General features: G+C 34.4%; 3 protein-coding genes across 9 annotated transcripts; 2 read left to right on the top strand and 1 right to left on the bottom strand.

The window, feature by feature from the left end:
- Positions 1-403: 403 nt before the first annotated feature.
- LOC104094902 (endo-1,3;1,4-beta-D-glucanase-like) lies at positions 404-9,946 on the top strand. The gene is made up of 7 exons (XM_070188518.1): positions 404-841; positions 6,606-6,627; positions 8,088-8,214; positions 8,649-8,739; positions 8,850-8,939; positions 9,298-9,398; positions 9,586-9,946. The coding sequence occupies exons 1-7, from the start codon at positions 694-696 to the stop codon at positions 9,724-9,726; spliced, it is 720 nt and encodes a 239-aa protein (XP_070044619.1). The 5' UTR covers positions 404-693; the 3' UTR covers positions 9,727-9,946.
- A 4,614-nt stretch (positions 9,947-14,560) lies between these two features.
- Positions 14,561-22,112, top strand: LOC104094892 (endo-1,3;1,4-beta-D-glucanase-like). 7 transcript variants are annotated; one of them, XM_009600907.4, is made up of 9 exons: positions 14,563-15,580; positions 17,303-17,324; positions 17,961-18,087; positions 18,292-18,382; positions 18,501-18,590; positions 18,972-19,072; positions 19,842-19,978; positions 20,814-20,898; positions 21,923-22,112. In XM_009600907.4, exons 1-8 carry the CDS (start codon positions 15,433-15,435, stop codon positions 20,848-20,850), a joined length of 753 nt encoding a protein of 250 aa, XP_009599202.1. In that variant the 5' UTR covers positions 14,563-15,432; the 3' UTR covers positions 20,851-20,898; positions 21,923-22,112. The 7 variants fall into 7 exon arrangements, 4 of the variants coding, with proteins under 4 accessions (XP_009599202.1, XP_018625857.1, XP_070044607.1 ...); XM_018770341.3 differs by lacking the exon at positions 21,923-22,112 and adding an exon at positions 21,833-21,850; XR_011412173.1 differs by having other exon boundaries at positions 14,564-15,580; positions 19,842-19,990; positions 21,923-21,976.
- Positions 20,826-22,684, bottom strand: LOC138900870 (uncharacterized). Its single transcript, XM_070188512.1, has 2 exons — positions 22,588-22,684; positions 20,826-22,124 (listed from the first exon to the last, which is right to left on the bottom strand). Exon 2 carries the CDS (start codon positions 22,108-22,110, stop codon positions 21,409-21,411), a length of 702 nt encoding a protein of 233 aa, XP_070044613.1. The 5' UTR covers positions 22,111-22,124; positions 22,588-22,684; the 3' UTR covers positions 20,826-21,408.
- Between the last annotated feature and the right edge of the window lie 287 nt (positions 22,685-22,971).

Here is a 22,971-nt window from a genome sequence, read left to right as displayed (position 1 = left end):
CATACAGTGAAATTTATAAAAATAAAATTTTGTAATGGTTGCTAATTCAATGGAAACTTTTTAAGCATTTAGAGAGTTAGAACCTAACCCATTTCAAATTTGATATAATAGCTGTGTGAGATTTTTTGTGTCTGTTATATACAAATATGATAGTAGTAATATATATAATGAATTTGACAATGAACTTATGCAGTGAAAAACTATTTTGTGTAAAGTATTTAAATATTTTTTCTGATAGTAATTGTTGGTATTATTTTATGCGGAGTTAAAATTGTAAAATATTTTGCTCTCACCAGATTCTTAAATAGATATATGAATATAAGATATATGAATATAGATATAGATAGATATAAATTTTACCTCTTAAAACTGTCTTATGCCAAATCCGCCCAAAAAGTTAAGCATTGTGAAAAGTGTAAATTCAATTCAATTCAATTCAAATGTTAGTATCTGGAATAATTCTCTCCATAGAAATGGCGCAGACGTAAAGTATAGCTAAACCGCACAATCAACCCCCCCTCCCCGACTCCCCCTTCCCCAGCCGGGCCATAAATACAGTACAATAGTATTCTTCCTCTTTCCTTCTTTCTTTCTTTCTTTCTCAAACGCACTACCCTACTCTGATTAGTGACTGCTATTAAGGGGCAAATCTTTGGTTTTGGACATCTTCTCTATCAATCTTCAGTAACAAAGATGTCAGGGCCTCAGTGCTGTGAGAACCCACCAACTTTGAGCTCAAGTAGCGGTGTTGGGTCAGTGTTAGAGTTTGGGGGTCTCAAAACCTACGTCTCTGGTTCGTCCAATTCCAAACACGCCATCCTCCTCGTCTCCGACATTTTTGGTACTTACCCTTTTAACCCCTTACTGTCTGTTCTTATTCATGAACTTTGGGCAACTGGGTTCTGCTCAATTTGCACTTCCATTTCTCTTTCTTCTTATTTTAGCACGAAGATTGAGTAATCTATTGATCAATTTGGTACGACGGAAATTTCCGAAAGTTTAACTTATTTTTTGGAAAATACTTCTGAAAAAACGTTTTTTAGAGATTGATAAATAATGTTAGCAAATTAGATAATGTTTTGATGAAATTTGTAAGTTTAAAGATGGATAATGATATCTAATTGTTATTACCTCAGTCCATTTTATGGGACACTATTTCATTATTAGTCCGTTAAATCATTGAAGCTTTTACTATCTTGGAAGTTACATAGATCTTTCTTAAAATATTTTCATTCTAAGGGTTGTGATCTAGTGTGTTCTTTGTTAAGTATCTTAATCTCATTTCAAATGCCAGATTATAGACTGGAAGTTAGATGTTTTGTACCTTGGTTCTCAACTCTTATGTCAAACAATTAAGGAAGAAAATTATGTTTTTTCTGTTGAATTTTGACAAGATTAATGTGAACTAGTGTGAATATTTGAAGCCTCCTTTTAGGAAGAAATTGGTAGATGCATTTTTAATGCATTTACATTGCATGTTCACACTTAATATGATGTCATGCATGACATTATTAAGACCATTTCTCTTCTATAAATAGCAAGAGTTTTGTTCATTTGTAAACATCTCTCACTTGCCTTCTTATCTCCTAAGACATTTAAATCTTCTTTCTTTCTTGTAGTATTTCACTTGTATTTTTGGAGTGAAATAAATTTGAGTTGATTGTGTCCGAGGACTAGGCAAAAAATTAAATTTTGCCGAACCTCGTTAATTTCTGGTGTTCATTTTATTATTGTCTCATTTACTATTTATTAGCTACCTTTAGATATAGTAGTTGTGATTTAATCACTCTCTATATATTCGGCTTCCGCAACAATTGGTATCAGAGCCAAGGTTCTATCTTAGTATGCTCTGTGGTTGCAGCATAGTCTGAACTTCCATATCAGAAAAGAATTACTTTGGTGTTCTGTACTGTTAGCAAATAAATAGTATCTATAGCAAAATGGGAGATAATAAAAATGAAGAGTCCACATCGGGTGTCAGTAATACGTCGTTGGCATCTTCGCTTATGACAAGAATTATGTCAAATGCGAAATTTGCAGTTGAAATTTTTGGGAATTATGTCAAATGCGAAATTTGCAGTTGAAATTTTTGACGGGTCAGGACATTTCGGGATGTGCCAAGCTGAGGTTCTTGATGTCCTTTTTTCAACAAGGGCTAGATATTGCCATAGAAGAAAATAAACCAGACAATATCGGAGAAGGAGATTGGAAGATTATCAATCGTGTTGCTTGTGGTACCATTCGATCTTACCTCGCAAGAGAACAGAAGTATCCATACACAAAAGAAACTTCTGCAAGTAAATTGTAGAATGCGTTGGAAGATAAATTCTTGAAGAAAAACAGTCAAAATAAACTTTACATAAAAAGACTATTACGCTCCACATATGTTCCTGGTATTACAATGAATGATCATATCACCAGCTTTAATAAGTTGGCGCCAGATTTGCAGAATATGGACGTGACTTTTAGTGATGGAGATGTGGCCTTAATGTTATTAAGTTCACTTCCCGATGAGTATGAGCACCTAGAAACTACTCTACTTCATGGGAATGATGAAGTGTCTCTCAAAGAAGTTTGTTCTGCCTTGTACAGCTATGAACAAAGAAAGAGAGAAAAACAAAAGAGTGGAGAAGGAGAAGCACTGGCCGTGAGAGGTCGTTCTCATAATCATATGAGAACGAAGAAAGGAAGATCCAAGTCAAGATCCAGACCCAGCAAAGACGAATGTGCCTTTTGCCGAGAAAAGGGGCATTGGAAGAAAGACTGTCCAAAATTGAAAAACAAGGCCAAACCTAACAATGGAAAGGCTGTCATGGATTCAAATGTAGCTGATTGTGACGACTCTGATTTCTCGCTAGTTACAACTGAGCCATTCAAACCATCTGACATATGGCTGATGGATTCAGCTTGTAGCTATCATATGTGTCCCAACAAGGACTGGTTCGTTGATTTTCAAGAAGGAGAATGTGGAGTTATTCACACAGCAAATAACAATCCTCTTACCGCATATGGTATTGGTTCAATCCTATTAAGGAACCATGATGGATTGATCAGAACATTAACAGATGTTCGATACGTACCAGAATTGAAGAAAAATCTCATTTCTGTAGGAGCCCTAGAGTCAAAGGGGCTCAAAGTCGTTGCAGAAAATGGGGTAATGAGAATATGCTCTGGTGCACTAGTGGTAATGAAGGGAATCCGGCGAAATAATAACATGTACCACTATCGCGGTAGTACAGTTATTGGGACAGCAACAGTGACATCCAGTGATGACAAGGAGGCAGAAGCAACCAAGCTATGGCACATGCGCTTGGGACATGCTGGAGGAAAATCCTTAAAGATTTTATCAGATCAAGGATTGTTAAAAGGAGTAAAGACTTGCAATTTGGAGTTTTGTGAGCATTGTGTCAAGGGGAAATAAACAAGGGTTAAATTTGGAACAGCAATCCGTAATACTAAAAGTATTTTGGATTATGTTCACTCTGATGTTTGGGTGCTTCCAAAACACCTTCATTAGGTGGGAAACACTATTTTGTAACCTTTATTGATGACTTTTCCCGGAGAGTGTGGGTGTATACTATGAAAACCAAAGATGAGGTGCTGAGAATTTTTCTCAAATGGAAGGCGATGATAGAGACTCAAACAGGCAGAAAAATAAAGTGTCTTCGCACAGATAATGGTGGAGAATACAAAAATGATCTTTACAATAAGATTTGTGAAGATGATGGAATTTTGAGACATTTCACCGTCAGAAATACACAACAGAATGGAGTGGCAGAACGCATGAACCGGACTTTGCTGGAGAAGTTTCGGTGTATGTTGTCCAATGCTGGCTTGGGCAAAGAATTTTGGGCTGAGGCAATAACATATGCATGCCATCTCATTAATCGTCTATCATCTGCCGCTATTGGAGGCAAGACACCATTTGAAAAATGGTATGAAAAACCTGCTGAAGATTATAATTTTTTACATGTGTTTGGCTCAATTGCATATTATCATGTGAAAGAGTCAAAATTGGATCCGAGGGCAAAGAAAGCTATATTTATGGGGATTACTTCTGGAGTCAAAGGATACCGATTATGGTGTCCAGAGACAAGAAAAGTTATATTCAGGAGAGATGTTACCTTTGATGAATCTGCCATAATAGATAAGGTGACATTTGAAGATGTCAAACAAACTGATGGTGCTTCAAAGCACGTGGAGTTTGAGGGAAAATTAATTTTCCCAACACAGGGAGAAAACGAGGAAACAATAGAAGATTTTCCCTTGGAAGAAGAGTCAGTGGAAGGGGAGATTCCAACTCAGGAACCCCAACAACAACTTGAATCAATAGCAACCAGCAAGCCAAAAAGAACAATAAAGAAACCTGTTCGTCTCATAGAGACGGTGGCTTGTGCAGCCTCAATTGTAGCTGATGGTGTTCCTACCACTTATAAAGTCGCAGTCCAAAGTTCAGAAGAAGATAAGTGGAGGTTTGCCATGAATGAAGAAATGCAGTCCCTTCATCAGAATTGCACATGGAAATTGGCCAATCTCCCGAAGGGCAAGAAAGCAATTGGGTGCAAATGGGTATTTGCAAAGAAAGAAGGATTTTCTAACCAAGAAGATGTTCGCTACAAAGCAAGATTGGTGGCCAAAGGGTACGCTCAAAAGGAGGGAATTGATTACAATGAGGTGTTTTCTCCAGTCGTGAAACACTCCTCCATTAGAGTTTTGTTGGCTTTGGTAGCACAGTTGAATTTGGAACTAGTTCAGTTAGATGTAAAAACTGCATTTTTACATGGAGACTTGGAAGAGGAAATCTATATGACTCAGCCAGAAGGATTCAAAGTTGCTGAAAAGGAAAATATGGTGTGCAAACTTGAAAAATCATTGTACGGATTGAAACAATCTTCTAGACAATGGTACAAACGATTTGATAAGTTTATGTTGCGGCAGAAGTACAAAAGAAGCAAATACGATCATTGTGTGTATTTGCGCAAGCTTGAAGATGGATCCTTCATATATCTTCTCCTATACGTTGATGATATGTTGATAGCTTCCAAAAGTCAAGAGAAAATTGAGAAGTTGAAGATTCAACTAAGAAAGGAGTTTGAGATGAAGGATTTAGGTGAGGCGAAGAAAATTCTTGGCATGGAGATAAAAAGAGATAGACATTCAAAGAAACTCTATCTATCTCAGAAAGAATACTTGAAGAAAGTAATAGATCGATTTGGCATGAATGAGAACACGAAGTTGGTTAGCATTCCTCTTGCTCCTCACTTTAAGCTTAGTGTTGCTATGTCGCCGAAGAATGAAGCTGAACAAGAGTATATGTCAAGAGTGCCATAAGCGAATGCCGTTGGTAGCTTGATGTATGCAATGGTTTGCACAAGACCTGATATTTCACATGCTATCAGAGTTGTAAGCAGGTATATGCATGATCCAGGAAAGGAGCATTGGCAAGTTGTGAAATGGATTCTACGGTATATTTGTAATACTGTAGATGTTGGATTGATTTTTGAGCAGGAAGATAGTCAGTATCTGGTTGGATATTGTGACTCGGATTATGCGGGTGATTTGGACAAGCGTAGATCAACTACTGGTTATGTTTTCACTATTGCAAATGCACCAGTTAGTTGGAAGTCTACTTTGCAGTCAACGGTTGCTTTGTCTACTACTGAGGCAGAGTACATGGCAATTACGGAGGCTGTAAAGGAGGCAATTTGGCTTCAAGGGTTGCTTAGAGATCTTGGTATTGGTCAAGAAAACATCACACTATTTTGTGATAGTCAGAGTGTTATCCAATTAGCAAAGAATCAAGTTTATCATGCAAGGACGAAGCACATTGATGTTCGATATCACTTTGTACGAGATATTATAGAAGAAGGTGGAGTCATAGTGCAGAAAATTCGGACTACAGACAACCCTGCCGATATGCTAACAAAAGTAGTGACTGCGATCAAGTTTCAACATTGTTGAACTTTGAAGATTGGAGTTGAAGACACAATCAAAATTTATCAGTAAGAGACAATTGCAAAAGTGGAATCTTGCCAAGGTGGAGATTTGTTGAATTTTGACAAGATTAATGTGAACTAGTGTGAACATTTGAAGCCTCCTTTTAGGAAGAAATTGGTAGATGCATTTTTCATGCATTTACATTGCATGTTCACACTTAATATGATGTCATGCATGACATTATTAAGACCATTTCTCTTCTATAAATAGCAAGGGTTTTGTTCATTTGTAAACATCTCTCACTTGCCTTTTTATCTCGTAAGACATTTAAATCTTCTTTCTCTCTTGTAGTATTTCACTTGTATTTTTGGAGTGAAATAAATTTGAGTTGATTGTGTCCGAGGACTAGGCAAAAAATTAAATTTTGCCGAACCTCGTTAATTTCTGGTGTTCATTTTATTATTGTCTCATTTACTATTTATTAGCTACCTTTAGATATAGTAGTTGTGATTTAATCACTCTCTATATATTCGGCTTCCGCAACATTTTCACCCTTGATAATGTGAAACTATTACTCTTTTCGGCCAAAAGGGAGTTTATTATGGTTTGAGGATTAGTATTGTTATTTATATTGGAAGACAATCTCTTATGTTACGAATACTTTGCAGGTTATGAAGCACCAAACCTGAGGTATGTGCTGCTTCTCAAGTTCAGCTTGGAGTTGTCAAATACCTTCTAAATACTTTCTGTACTTATGTACTTATGCTTGCACCATATGTATTCTCTAGTATATTTCTCTGTTGTCAAGTATCAACAACTTAAGTTATTGCTTTCTTAGATGCGGCCGTACCATATACAACCACAACTATTTAAAAAACGGAAAAGGGCCAAATATACCCCTCTACTTTCGAAAATGGTCTAAGAATACCTCTCGTTATACTATTGGGTTATCTATACCCCTACAGTCATACTTTGGGTTCAAATATACCCCTCATTTAAAACGGAGGGACACGTGTCATCGTTTTGTTGGTCAATTCTAAATATCTCCTAATTAATTAAAAAGATCCATTATCCATACCTGAAAAATATTTTTTTTTTTTTTGTAAAAACTGGAAAAAACTAAAAAAAAATTTTACTAAAAAATGAAAAAAACGATTTTTTTTTTCAGTTTTTACAAAAAAACTGCTTTAAAAAAACTGAAAAATATTTTCTTGTAAAAACTGAAAAGCAATTTTCTAAAGCAATTAAAAACTGGAAAAAACTGAAATATTTTTAACTAAAAACTGAAAAAAAAGAAAGTATTTGTTTTTTCAGTTTTTACAAAAACATTGCTTTGGAAAATTGATTTTCAGCTCTTTTTTTCAGTTTTTACAAAAAATATTGTTTTAGAAAATATTTTTCAGTTTTTTTTTAAAGCAGTTTTTATGTAAAAAGTGTAAAAAAAAAATTTCGTTTTTTTCAGTTTTTAGAAAAAAAACAAAAATTCATTTTTTTTCCAGTTTTTACAAAAAAAATTGCTTTAGAAAATTGATTTTCAGCTTTATTTTTTTCAGTTTTTACAAAAATATTGTTTTAGAAAATATTTTTCAGTTTTTTCTAAAGCAGTTTTTTTGTAAAAACTGAAAAAAAAAATATTTTCGTTTTTTTCAGTTTTTAGTAAAAATTTTTTTTAGTTTTTTCCAGTTTTTACAAAAAAAAAATTATTTTTCGGGTTGGGATAATGAGTCTTTTTAATTAATTAGGAGATATTTAGAATTGACCAACATGACGATGACACGTGTCCCTCCGTTCAAATGAGGGGTATATTTGAACCCAAAGTATGACTGTAGGGGTATAGATAACCCAATAGTATAACGAGGGGTATTCTTAGACCATTTTCGAAAGTAGAGGGGTATATTTGGCCCTTTGCCGTTTAAAAAAAGAAACAGAAGTCAATTCTCTAGGGTGTTTCTATATTGTTGACGACTTCAGTTTTTGCTCCTTAATCACAGATTTCAGGAGATTCATTTATCTTATCTGTGTATCTTTTTGTTTACATTTCAAGGGAAGAAGTTGGGGTGACCATTTTTTGCATTTTTTCCAGTAATTAAGCTGCAAAAAGTTTATGTTTTATCTTGGGCTGATTCCAAAGCTTAACTGCTGGTATGTAGGAAGCTTGCTGACAAAGTTGCAGCTGTGGGATACTATGTTGTGGTTCCTGATTTTCTTTATGGGGATCCTTATAATCCTGAAAATACGGAGAAGCCTTTATCAGTCTGGATACAATCACATGGAGCAGTATGTGTTCTGACTTATTTCTTTTGGGGTTGAGTTAGGCCCAAGTGCCATATCAATACATGGTATCATAGCCAAGTCCGTTCCCGTTTAAGACCCTATGATATATTGTCCACGCTCTAATTGGTGGTCTGGGCGTGTGAGGGCGTGTTAGAGTGGTTTAGAGTCGCACATTGGTTGGGGAATGGATCGGTGGTCTCCTTATATGGACTTGGCAATCCTCCCCTCAAGATTTAGCTTTTGGGGTTGAGTTAGGCCCAAGTGTCATATCTTTACAATAATATTGCCATCTATTTGCATCGAGAATATAAGGAGGCCATGCCATCATTATCACAGTTTTCCATTCATTAACTTTGTCACTTTGGGACTATCATTGTGCGACATTCAGAGTATCAGGCTCACCACCGTGTTATTCATTTTTTGCTTTGTTCTGTTAGGACAAAGGATTTGAAGATGCAAAGCAGGTTGTTGCAGCTTTAAAAGATAAAGGCATATCTGCAATTGGAGCTGCAGGGTTTTGCTGGGGTGGTAAGTTGTTCAATTTTCTCTTTTTGGATTATTATCCATCGCCGGTACTAGCATGTATAGGTTAATTTTTTGTGGTTGTCTGTGATCCTGATCTCCTGTTTCCTTAACAGCCAAGGTGGTTGTTCAACTAGCTAAGTCTGACGACATTCAAGCGGCAGTGTTATTGCACCCATCATTTGTCACTGTGGATGATATTAAGGGTACGACTGTTTTTTACCAGAATCATTTGTGATTAGATAGAGCTTTTACTCCTGGATTTTATACAAGTGCATTGCTTAGGGACAAAACATTTTATGTCTAAATGACACTAGAATATTGGTGACTTGTTCGGTCAAATTATATTGCTGTCCTAAATTTGTTCAATGTCTTATAGGAAAAATTATTACTAATTGCTTTTGCATATTCCTACGTCCTAAGTGATATTTGGTATCACATGTTTTCTGAATTCTAGTGAGTAAAGTGAACTGCATCATTTTTAGATTCTTCCTGTTTCCTTGAATTCCCCCCCCCCCCCCCCCCCAAACAATCCATTGGAACTTATGATGTATTTATTTACAGAGGTGAAGGCACCAATAGCTATTTTAGGAGCTGAGATAGATAAAATGTCTCCTCCTGAGCTTATTAAGCAGTTTGAGGAGATTTTATCATCAAAACCTGAGGTAAGCGAACATTAGGGCCTTCCTGCCATTTAAAGATGTCTTTATCTTAGAAATATGTAGCTGCACAATAATACTCTCCTGTTTATTCAGGTGATGTATTGAATAAGATATAACTACTATAATGAATTTCTTAGATCGCATTACATCTAGAGCTGTGTGTTGCATGTGTTTCGGTCTGTAAAAATAGGTGGACAACTTTGTGAAAATTTATCCTGGCGTCGCCCACGGATGGACTGTGAGATACAATGTGGAAGACAAGAAGGCTGTGGAGAGTGCTGAAGAAGCGCATCGGGACATGTTGGAGTGGTTTACCAAGCATGTCAAGTGAGTGCAAAGAACCCAAGCAGTTTCCAGTTAAAAGTCTGAATGTCGACCATCATCATCATAGTATGGAGCTAATTATTGATAGACCTTATATTGTATTTCATATTTGAAGAATAATATCGTGCTACGGTGATGTGAAATGATACTGTATGAATTCCAAGGAGTGCTATATCTATCATTTAAAATAGGGAAAAAGGCCAAAATTGTCCCTATACTATCGAAAATTAGTCACGTTTATACCCGTTTGTCCAAATATACGCCTACCGTTAAAGTAAACAAAATCATTCCTAACCCTAACATATTTCCAACTTGGTAGTAGGACCCTCACTTAATGTGCCAACTAGGCAAATACCGACCCGAGTCTCATTACCCAGTCATACCTATTCAAACAACCCAAAACTCATACCCATTCAAATAACCCATTACCCGGTCGGAACCATTTTCCCTTTTAAAACCCGTTTCTTCTTCCACCCCACCCAAATGGCGGCAGACAAGGGAACAATTTTTTTCAGTCACCTGAGCTAAGGCACTGGAAAACGCAAGCAAATCACTCATCAAAATATCCAACTTCGGATACATCAACAACATCATTGTCGGAATCGTCTGCTATCCTTCAGGGAGAAAACCAGCGACGAAAATCTGAATTTGATACTGTTTTGAGCTGCGGCGACAGTGGAAGCTGATGACCCTTCCAAAAAAAAAAAACTCACTATATCCACTTACGATGAATTGCTATTTTTTCCGTTGTCCTTTTGTTTTCGTCTTTTTTGGGTGAAGAAGTTGCAATTTGTAGGTGAGAAAGCTGGCCTCAAATTAGAGTTAGTTCGAATTTTATTCTAATTTTATGAAAGTTTGTTAGGGCTAAGTAAGTGTTAAGGTAAATTAAATTTTAGAAAATAATTGTTATATGGATTTCAGGGGTTTTGAAAGAGAGGGGAAATGGGGCAGTTTAATATCGAAGAGGAAGAGTAAGAAAGAACAACTGACAGTCTGACACATCAACAATTCTTTTGAAAGCAAACTCCATAAATTAGAGCAAAGAGTAAAGATGGCGGAAGGAGAACGGAAAGAAGCTGTTGCCATTGAAGCTGTGCTTTATTCGGTGGTTACAGAGCACGGAAGTTTGATGGAGAATTGGGTCAGATAGCGGGGTCGTGTCTTCTGTTAGGGTTAGTGATAATTTTGTTTACTATGTTAATGGTGGGGATATATTTTGACCAATAATAGAAATAAGGATAAACGGGGCTAGTTAATTAAAGTAGAGGGATAAATCTGACATTTTCCCTTTAAAATATTATAAGAGCACGTACATTCTGGATTTGACTTTCGTTCTCAATTATAAAATACCACTGATACAATTCAATGTAAACGAGAGAGTAAATCTCACTCAACTTCTTAACCATATGATTTTGGAAACAATACGTCCTTGCCTTTTGCATGAGGTTACACACTCCACAGACCTTAAATTAGAGGTGAAAATGAGTTTAATTGCTACATATATTTTTAAAATGTCAAAAGTGACCTTCAATTTTACCGAATTACTATAAGCAGTTCATCTAAAATGAAAGAAAAAACTAAAAATGCCCAATTATACTGTATAGAAATGCATAAATTATGTCTAACCACCTTGTATAATTTTGACATAAGAAATAATACTTCGTTTATCTTTTGCATGAAATAAACGACACACCCGATTTAATGTTTTGATGGAGATTTCAATTTTTTAAAATATCGTCTGACCTATAAACTATACTAACATTCAAAAGAGAAACATTTTGTCAGAATTCTCCTTATTTTAATCAACAGCCAAAAATGAACTAGTCGTTGCTACATTTTGAAATATCAAAATGACATTCAACTCAGATTACATATATGCTTTCAGTTTTCTTTTTTAACATATCCGAAAATTTTGTGTGAAATGAGTAAATTTCATCTAATTGTGCTTGTATTCGGATGTAAGGAATAATACTTTATTCATCTTTTGCATGAAATAAAAAACCCATTCGAATAAACATATTTTAGATTTTTTTAAAAATTTTAAAATATCTTATCGCCCATAAACTGAAATGATGTTTGAAATATTTTCAAAATGATTGCCAATGAAACGTTTTAAAAATAGTTAAATCTTTGAATATATATGTAAAAATAACATGGAAATAGACAAAAAATAAAATTGATTAGTTAAAGTAAAGCTCCAATACTAGTAACTAAATGGATCAAACATATTTAAAATATGACACTCTATATAAAAAAGTACCATGGAGCAAATGAGGTTCTGAACATCAAAAACAACAAAATATGAACAAAGGGAAAAAAGAGCCATGCAGTTTTAGAATTATCAACCCTAGAGTCTAGTGGTATCAAAATCAAAATTCCTTGTCTCTTCCCCCATCCCCTATAATTTCTATACAGTACTACTAGTATCTAAATTTTATTTGAGATTTTTACCTATATGTATTACATTAGAAACTTATTTACCCTCGCTGTTTAGGTTTTAACTTAATTATAAGTTGATATATAATTTACCAATTATATACATTTTATTGATAAGTTAATATCCCTCGGGCTTTAATTGGTAACCAATCCTAAGCCTACAGGTTTCTACCCATCCCCACTGTGTGTCTCTCGGCAATACACTGTATCCCAACCCCCAACCCCACGTAACCAATCACCCAAAATATATAGAACAACAAGTTTCGATCTTAAAAAGTCATGAATGAAGAGAAGACATGAAAATCCTACGATCAGTAACAAAAAATAACTAAGAACATAGCTGGCACAACTTTATTACTCTCCCATCGATAAAAATGATTCAAAGTTTTGCATTATATTGATTAATGACGAGATTAAACCATTGGCACATGCATTGGGCGTGACACAAATTTTGATTAAACTGAGCATAAAGATTTTTATGCACTGATTAAACTAAGCATAGAGATTTGAATTTAAACTCAATTGACAACCGTTAACAAACTTCAAAGCTTTTAATTTGAAAATTGGGTTCATTCAATCGTTATTTGTTGGGTGTTGTTGCAATGATTGAGAATACTATTTGGAGTTTATATCTCAATTTTGAGAGAATTTGGAGAAGATTCGAGGTGGTCTTGGTTGGAGTTTCATATTGAGCCTCGAAAAAGAAGGCATAAACAAATTGTATATATTTTGTATGTCGAGTGTAGAAACAATATACAAAATATCTACAACTTACATAATTGTATACAAAGTTGTATATAAAATATATGTAAATTGTAGTTTTTAACCGGATTCTGTGTAAAAAAAATGTGTATTTAAGTTGTAGATAAATTATAGATTGTGACCGAATTTGTATATATTTTGTAAAACACTTTAGTTACTTTTTGTAAATATTAAAACATAGACAAAATCGGGTAAATAAGTTTAAAATCTCGTATATATACGAAAAAGTCTCATTTTATTTACTTCCTCCGGCCCATAATAAATGACTTTTTGGCCTTTTTATTTTGGTCCAAAATAAGTGTCATTTTACATAATCAATAAAGAATTAATTTTATTTTTTCAAAATTTATCAAGGTGACACATATCCCAATGTGTCAAGGTGACACATATCCCAGTGTGTCAAGGTAACAATTAATTAAAGGTAATTTAGTGAATACATCTTTTTATTCTCTAGGAGTTCATATTTTCTTAAGTGGTGTGCCAAAGGCTAAAAAGTCACTTATTATGAATCGGAGGGAGTATTAAAATATATACTCCATAATTCATAAGTATTAACTAAGGGTCATTCCAAAGTTCAATCTTCATTTAATGAACGACAAAGATCCAAATATATTCTTGTACTTTCGAAAATGGTCTAAGAATACCCCTCGTTATATTATTGGGTTATCTATACCCCTGCAGTTATACTTTGGATTCAAATATACCCCCATTTAAACGGAGGGACACATGTCATCGTCCTATTGGCCAATTCTAAATATCTCATAATTAATTAAAAAGACTCGTTACCCATACCCGAAAAGCAATTTTTCTAAAGCAATTTATTTTTGTAAAAATTGAAAAAAAACTGAATTTATTTTAACTAAAAACTGAAAAAGCGAAAATATTTTTTTTCCAGTTTTTACAAAAAAATTATTTTAAAAATAACTGAAAAATATTTTCTAAAACAATATTTTTTGTAAAAACTGAAAAAAAACTGAAAACTAATTTTCTAAAGCAATTTTTTTGTAAAAACTGAAAAAAACTAAATGTTTTTTACTAAAAACTGAAAAAGTCTTTTTTCCAGTTTTTAGAAAAATATTGATTTAAAAAAACTGAAAAATAATTTCTAAAGCAATTATTTTTGTAAAAACTAAAAACAAAAACTGAAAAGTAATTTACTAAAGCAATATTTTTGTAAAAACTGAAAAAAAACAAATATTTTTTTTCCAGTTTTTAGTTAAATTTTTTTCAGTTTTTTCAAGTTTTTACACGCTTTAGAAAATTGCTTTTCAGTTTTTTTTAAGTTCTTACAAAAATATTATTTTAGAAAATATTTTTTGGTTTTTTTTAAAGCAGTTATTTTTGTAAAAACTGGAAAAAAAAATATTTTTGTTATTTTTTTCAGTTTTTAGTAATAAAAATTCAGTTTTTTTTCCAATTTTAACAAAAAAATATATATTTAGAAAATTATTTTTTGGGTATGGGTAATAAAAATTATAAGATATTTAAAATTTGATAATAAGATGATAATACGTGTCCCTTCGTTTAAATGAGAGATATATTTGAAACTAAAGTAAAAAATGGTATAGATAACCTAATAGTGTAATGAATAGTATTATTAGATAGTTATTCGAACGTCTTAGGTTATTCTTTGTCTTTCTCTAAGTTTATACAGTAGGTTTGCAAAAGATAATCATGGTCTTTCTGAAGTATGATTTAGTCTATCGATGACTATTTTGAACAATAAATACTCAAGTATCATGCCATGGTAGCAATTAGCATCGAATTTCACTTTCATCTCATCTTCATCCATACAATATATTCAATCAAATCGAACCCATTCTAGGCTTCTTTTGATTCTTTGTTCAACGTATTCAATATCTAACTTTAATTTTCTTTTTGCTGTTCCGCTCAATCAAAGCTTTTCTTCTTAGGAATATGGTTTGTGATTGTGGAATTGGGGGAAATCGAGAATAATGAAAAGGGTTTATCATCTAGTGTTGGTCTGTGTTTTTTACCAGTCAATTGAGCTGCTTCATGGAAAAGCATCGTTAGTTTTTAATCAGAGTTAACCCATTATGTTGTTGGACCAAATGTGCTCTATTGTAAGGGACTAAAAACGGTTAGAGGTATATTTAAAGGATAAAAATTGACCTGTCCATAAATAAGGGATAATTTTGGCTAAAAACTAGTACCTTTTAATGATTCCGTCAATGACTATCGCTTTTGAGTGATTTGACCTTTCATTTTGAAGTCAAGAGAAAAGGAGATTTTTATCCCATTTAAAAGTTATAGGGGATAATATTTCAAAAGAGTTTACACTGAATGAGACGCATGAAAGTGTTGTACATTCATATGATAATGAGATTCTATATAATCTCTCATTTCTACATTTCAGGTGTAAGTTTTTACCAAAATTGAAATCCTAATTAATGGTATCCTCCTTTTCCATTTCTCTCTGTCTATAATCACTCATTATAAAGTCACTCTCTCTGTGTGTGTGTGTGTGTATTCTATCAATCTTAAGTAGCAAAAGATGGCAGGGGCTCAATGTTGCGAGAACCCACCAACATTGAGCTCAAGTAGCGGAGTTGGGTCCGTTTTAGAAATTGGAGGCTTCAAAGCATACGTCTCTGGTCCTTCCTCTTCCAAACTCGCCATTCTTCTCGCCTCCGACGTTTATGGTATGTACCTCCTCCCCTTTTATTTAGCAGCCGTCTTATTCATCAACTTTGGGCTATAGGACTGCTCCATTTGCACTTTCATTTTTCTTTCTGCCCCTTGTTTCTTTTTCTGGAAAATTACGCGACCCAACAACTATACTTTAAAATTTTTTTTAGAGTGAATATCTTAAAACCTCCCTAAACTATTACGTTTTTATCACTTACCTGCTTAAACTATTCGGTGTCCCGAAAACGCCCCCTTAACTATATACACCAATATATTAAAAACCCCTCGTCGATTTTTTTAGTGGTGAGTGTGATACACCCTTCTATTTACTCAGATATATCAATTTAATTAAGAATTTTAAATAATGATAAAAAATAAATAAATGGGTAAATGTTTGGGGGATTAAAAAATCAAAGGAAGAGGATGAAGGGATAAACACATGGTCATTTGTAAAAAAAAAAAAAAATTCTCTTCTATCTTCTCCGATAATGGCTACACCATGTCTCAATCGTGATTTTTACCATTAAACTTCGATTAAACATTGGATTTTTCCCAATAACCTTCGTTTTCACCGGGAATTATAGTTTAATACGAGATTTGGGATAAAAATAAATTAGGGTTTGGTTGAAAGAAGAAGACCTAAATGAAGAAGAAAGATAATTTTAGAAGAAACAAGCAAGAGAAGAAAAAAATTTCATATGAAACCCATAAGAATAAAGGAAGAATAAAGATAAAAAAATGAAGAAGAAGGCTAGAATACAAAGAAAATAGAGGGAAAATACAAAAATTAAATTTTTTAAAGAGGGTAACAGTAATTAACCATTAGAAATGGCCAATTGGGGCCCATTTTATGTATAATTTCATCTCTCACGCGTCTTTTGGCGATTTACCTTACATATTTCATTAAAAAATCGACGAGTTTTTTTTTTTAATATATAGGGGATATAGTTAGGGGGTGTGTTTGGGACACCAGATAGTTTAAGTTTGTAACTGACAAAAATATGATAGTTTAAGAGGGTTTTAGGGTATTCACTCTTTTTTTTTAACCATACGCAACTATATTTGAATTTTATGGCAAATCCACCTGTAGTACTTAAATAAGAGATCAATTGTTTTGAACTGAAACAAGAGAACAACAAGCTTTCGTAGCTTAATCGGTTAGAGTGCCCGCTTAATAAGCAGAGGTCTTGAGTTGGATTCTCAATGAGAGCATTCTATTTTTCTGTATTTCGCCTTGGTTGTATTCGCTACGCCAACGAATACAGTCGATTTGGGTATTTGAATACAAGTGATACAAGCTGGTAACAATTGAACAGTAGCTACGAATGATACTTAGGCAAACTATAGTTACTTATGGTAATTAGGCTCTAAACTGTAGTGCTTTATGAAAATTCCTCTTTTTTATAGTACAATTAGTATGGTAGTTAAAGTTGACTGCCAATTTGCTTGTAGCAAGAAATACAACAATTAGAGCCTCAGCAACAGGATGTATGGAATGTTTATTATGTTCTTTTACGTTCTTGCATTTTCGTTATTGAAAGTTTCTTTGCATCGAATTTTTCAATGTTCAAGCAAATTGGCTATACAACAAATATTTATTCTGGATTAACAAGAAAAATTATATGTATATTAGAGATGCAAAAGACTTTTGATTTTCTTGTTTAGTTTATTATAGTGAAGGGATGAACTTTTTATTTCGGAAGACGATTTCTTATGGTCTTAATAATTCTTGGCAGGTTATGAAGCACCAAATCTAAGGTACGCACCGCTTCTCAAGTTCAGCCTAGAATAGTCAAATAGCTTTTAAATTACTATTCTTTCCCACCTCACAATTGTTACTTGCTTATTGTATAAAAGCTCTTGGCTTAATATCTCTCTAGTGTTTATCAAACACCAAATTAAGCAAAAGAGTGCTTAAAAACTTGTTTGACCAACTTTTAAGCTTATTCAAAGTTTCAAACACCGTTTATATGTCCATTTAACCAAAAAGATTGGTCCTACCAAACGGATGTGGTATTAGTACAGATGGGAGTGAAGAAGCTAAATGTGGGTCCAAATAGAGCGGATATACATAGCTGATCCAACTAGTTCGGGATTAAGGGATAGTTGATTGATTGATTGATTCATCTCTCAAATGTATACTCTGAGAATGTTTCTGCTTCTATCGCACTTCCGTTCTGACTTTCAGACGTAGGAATATTCTTTACAACCACATTGCTTCTAGAAAATGAGTCTAACAGCTAGCAATTCAGTGATGTGTTATCATTATATCTTTTTGGTTACATTTCAAGGGAAGAAGTCAGGTCACCATTCTCTGTGTTTGTCCAGTTATTACGCTGCAAAGTTCCTATTTATATCTTTGGGTGATCGCAAAATTCAACTGTTTTTATGTAGGAAACTTGCTGACAAAGTTGCAGCTGCAGGATACTATGTGGTAGTTCCTGATTTTCTTTATGGTGATCCTTATAATCCTGAAAATACAGAGAAGCCTTTATCAATCTGGGTACAATCACATGGAACAGTATGTGTTCATAATTTGTTGAACTTAGGCTTTCTTTTTTATTAAATAGCCATAGATTTGACTCTAGAGAGTCAAAGGAGGCCATGCCATCAGTATCCTATTTCTCCATTCATTAAGTTGATCATGCTCGGGAATGTTCCGTGACATTTGTAGCAACACTCTTGCCACTATGCTATTCATTTTTTATTTGTTAATTCTTTTTAGGATAAAGGATTTGAAGATGCAAAAAAAGTTGTTGCTGCTCTCAAAGATAAAGGTATATCTGCAATTGGGGCTGCAGGATTTTGCTGGGGTGGTAAGTTTTTGCACTTTATGGTTTTAGGGTTATTTAACACGTGCCCCTACTAGGATGTAAAGGGTCAATGCTTTTGTGATGGTTGTGAATGTGATCCTGACCTCCAGTTTTCTAACAGCAAAGGTGGTTACTGACCTAGCTAAGTCTGACTACATTCAAGCTGCAGTGCAATTGCATCCATCATTAGTCAAAGTTGATGATATTAAAGGTATGGCTGTTATTACTAAAATCACCTGTGATCAGATTGAGCTATTACTGCCGATTTTATACCAATATGTTGCATATGAACCCATTCCATTTGATGTTCTCAATGTCACTTGAATCCTGGATTTTATACGAATTTGTTGCATATACTATTACTGCAAGGGGCATTGAGATCCAGATTGATGTTTAGTACTCCAAAGACTTCATATAGCTGGTTGTATTCATTTACGCCTCAATTCCTTTCTAATACGAACCTTGCTACTTAATTTATGAATACCCTTGGTTCTAAGCAATTGGTATTAACTGCTGTTTGAATTCTGATGACTACCTTGAACATATATCTTTTCTATCCTGCCCATCGACTGATGATACATATTACTTGCAGAGGTTAAGGCACCAATAGCTATTTTAGCAGCTGAGATAGATAGAATCTCTCCTCCTGAGCTTATTAAGCAGTTTGAGGAGATTTTATCATCAAAACCTGAGGTACATGACATCTTTTTTTTTTAAAGGGAACCACCTAGGTTCCAAACTCGAATTCATGGGTGATTTATTTTATTAATACTCAAAAAGAGATAGTACAAATAAAGGGGGCTAGGCCTTACCACAGGCTAACCTACTCTATGGGGAGGGGGGTCACAGGATCCCGTTAACCTCGGATATATATACCCTGCAAAATGTAGATATGTTTTACTAGGCACCCTGATACACAAATGTTAAAATGGGTCAGTGGTCGACGGGGCTCCTTAATTCTCCCCTTAGGTTCAATGATCCGGGTTCGGTTCCTGACTATAGCATACTGTTTTTTTATGTTTTGTAATTGAACAAATTTTCTTTAGCATACCAGATTCCTTTCTCTTTTTTTTGCTTTTTCTTTTTCCCTCCACGACAGAAATTAGAAACTAAGTAACTCTTTCTCCAATTCGAAACCCAGCTTCTCTCTCCCTAACTCACACCACAGTCCGCCATGACCGCCACCCACCACCGCAATGTCTTGACAGAAGTTTCGCCGGCGAGACCAAAAGACATTGGTGCCCCCTCCACGCTCTGCCTCTGGGCCTTACCTTACTACTCCTTAGGATTTTGTCGTCATTTTACATGATGTCATTCTTAAAGATGATGTGGGAAAATAATACTATCATGTTTATTCAGGGGATACACTGATATAAGTAGGTAACTAGTTTGATGAATCTCTCCCAGTGTTTTACAAGATTTTAGATTTAGCCTTTGCTTTTGCTTTCTTGCCTTAATATAGGTGGACAGCTTTGTCAAAATATTTCCTAGTGTTAAGCATGGGTGGACAGTAAGATACAATGTTGAAGACCAAGAGGCTGTGCAGAGTGCTGAAGAAGCCCATCGGCACATGTTAGATTGGTTTACCAAGTATGTCAAGTGAGTGCAAAGGTACCAGCTGGCAGTAGCAATTTCCAGTTAAAAAGTCTTAAAGTCTTTAAGTCTTTCGTGAGAAAAATGAGGTTGCTAAATATTGATAAACCCCGTATTGTACCTCTTGTTTGATGCGAAGTTATCTTGCTATGATCATCTGAAGTGTACTGTTGCTGTTATTATATCATACTATTATTGTGCCTGAGAATGATTTAAGTAACTTGTGTTGTCCAATGTATCTCTTTTGATTACTTTCAACACTGCAATATGCTTTCACATCTGACACACTGGTTTCGGCACCTGTCTTGTAGAAGCCAAAAGTGATGAACATAGAAGCGGAATAAATAGGCAGAGATCACAATTGCTCTACAAAGCTTATTCCAGGATTTATCACTGAATCTAGCCGTTAATATTTTCTTGTATGTGAGATCTGTGGGAAGTAATGATTATTCTTAGCGAAAGAAACCTACATATGCACCAGCCCTTGGGTGCATTAATATGATAATGATGTATTAAAAGAGTTTGAGGTAGACCTAAAATCAGGAAAGTTGTTCTAAAAGACCTATAATCTCTCAATATGTACAGAACTAAGAACAAATTACAGTAAAGGAAAAAGACATATATGTGAATACAAAGTAATTGAGATAAACATTTAGTTTGTAGTTACATTTGGTTCGATATTTGTTTGAAGTATTTCTAGAGTATAGTCAGTTCTAACTAGTTTAGGATTGAACATGATTAGTTTATTCTGTGATTTGTAGAGAAAATCTGGAGGAAATCAAAATTTAAGTAAGTTTTCCATCTGGTTTAGTTAATCTCTAATATAAAGGCATTGCTTCAGGTACAGTCAGAAGGGAAGTGGATGTAGCAGTCTCTGAGGTCCCCATTCCTTGATCTGACTTGACTATAACTAATCGATAATACAGGTAAACAGAAAGTGAACTTGCAGTTTGCTTCATCAGTAATTCTATACAGAGCTATGGCGTAGTATACTTTAGAGTTATGTGTGGCTCATGAACAAGACATGATGTCCGGTAATATGATTCTTAAGCTGGGTGTATAACCTAGACAAAACATTCATAAATTTGTCTGTAAGTTATAAATAGCCAGGAACAAGCAAAAGGTAATTTATAATGACTACAACTTAATGAATTTCAACTAGGCAGGAAGCATACAAGTGCCTTAGAATATCACAGGTACTGATTCTCCATCAGAAAACCAAAGTGCTGATTTGTCCAAAAAGTAGTGTAGTGCAGAACGAAGTTTTCAATGCATCAGCAGTTAACATTGCACAGCTGGGGTCTTTGTGGTCCAAGATAATCAAACCATCAAATCATTGGAAGTCACAGTGATAAAAAATTATTGAAGAAAAAGAAAAGAAGATAGAAAATAAAATGTGATCAAAGTATGCAACCAACTTGGTGCAACTTCCAGCCTCACATAGTATTGCAGTTGCGAAGATTTTCATTGTTGAGGTAACTGGTGTAGTCATTCATTGGCCGAGTCGGCGGATAAAAACCATACTCCGGTGGAAACATGGTCGGATGATATGGCGGATAACTAGCTTCTCTGCCATATTGTCCTTGGTAAAGATTTGGCAGCTGCCAAAACGTAGAATATGCTTTCTCTCTTGCTTCTTTAGTTACGCGGTCTTGAATGGATCCGGATCTTTTGTGTATTCTGCAATAACGATCCCTGCAAATTGCTTCATCAACTCCTTTAGGGGGCTCATAAGCTTCAGGTTTATGATCCTTCTTATCGTCTTTTCTCGATACAAATGTTTCATCAGAATCATCGCGACATGAAGATTCTTGATTCTTTTTCTGCTGTCCTACTTTGGTCTTGCCTTTGTACTTGTAGGGATCAGAAGCTTCATTAGAATTATCGCGACACGAAAAATCTGGATTCTTTTTCTTCTGTCTAACTTTAGTCTTGCCTTTGTCCTTGTAGGGATCAGGAGCTGCTGCATTTTGTTGATCAGGAGCAGTAGTATGTACTTCTTCAAGAAGAGGGGGATGCTTGTTGTAAGATATGAGTTCTGCTGCTTTCTTTCTCAATTTGTTGTTAATGGTACTCGTGAGAACAAAGGGATCAAATCTTCCTTTAATGGTTCCCAACTTTGTTTTTGGATCAAACATAACATCAAATACACCTAGCATAAGAGTCCACATCATACATAACATCAAATACACCTAGCATATAAGGAGGTTTTAGGCCTTCTTGGCCTTTTACAATGTTGAATTTAAGAAAATGTCTTTTTTAGATCTTTTATGTGTAAAAGTAAATCTCCCATGTGTAAAAAAAGAGATAGTGTCATAAAACTAAAAATAAGTTTGTAAAAGGCCAAAAAATCAATTGAATCTTATAGAAGACATGCACATAGAGGTGGATCCAACCATATAGCTGGTGGATGCATGTATACACTGACGCATTTGTCAAAATTACAATATTAGTGTAAATTTATATGATTCTCTCGTTTTAACATTTTTGGTAAAATTACAAATAGACTTCTCGTGCAATAAGGCCCTTTGTAATAAGGTCTATTTGACATGAAAATTGATAAATGAAAGAAAAAGGATAAAACAAACTTAAACAATAGGAGAATATATTATTACCTTCGACTTTTGTTAACACTTTCTTCAACTTCTTTTGACACACTTTGCAACAGCACACATCAATTTTTATAACACAAACCTGCAGTTTTAAAGTGCATCCAAGATAAATACTTATAGTTCACATATTTACAGGTATAAGATTATTATTATGTAAGATGAAAAGAGATGTCAAAGTGGTAAAGATTGGAAAGGAACAAAGTGAATACCCGATCATAAGGACTCTGTTCCATCAAGACAACTTGATCCCACCACCAAATAAGAAAACAAACACAAGAAGCTTAAGAGTAAAAAATGTACCGAGTATATAATATGTATACAAAATATACTCTCAGGAGTTCAAAGAGAGACGAATCTAGGATTTTAATTCCGTGAGAGTGGCTACCA

Source organism: Nicotiana tomentosiformis, chromosome 1 (assembly GCF_000390325.3).
Source record: "Nicotiana tomentosiformis chromosome 1, ASM39032v3, whole genome shotgun sequence".
Classification (NCBI taxonomy): domain Eukaryota; kingdom Viridiplantae; phylum Streptophyta; class Magnoliopsida; order Solanales; family Solanaceae; genus Nicotiana; species Nicotiana tomentosiformis.
Note: the sequence above shows the minus strand (reverse complement) of the source record. Positions and strands in the feature narration are given on the sequence as shown.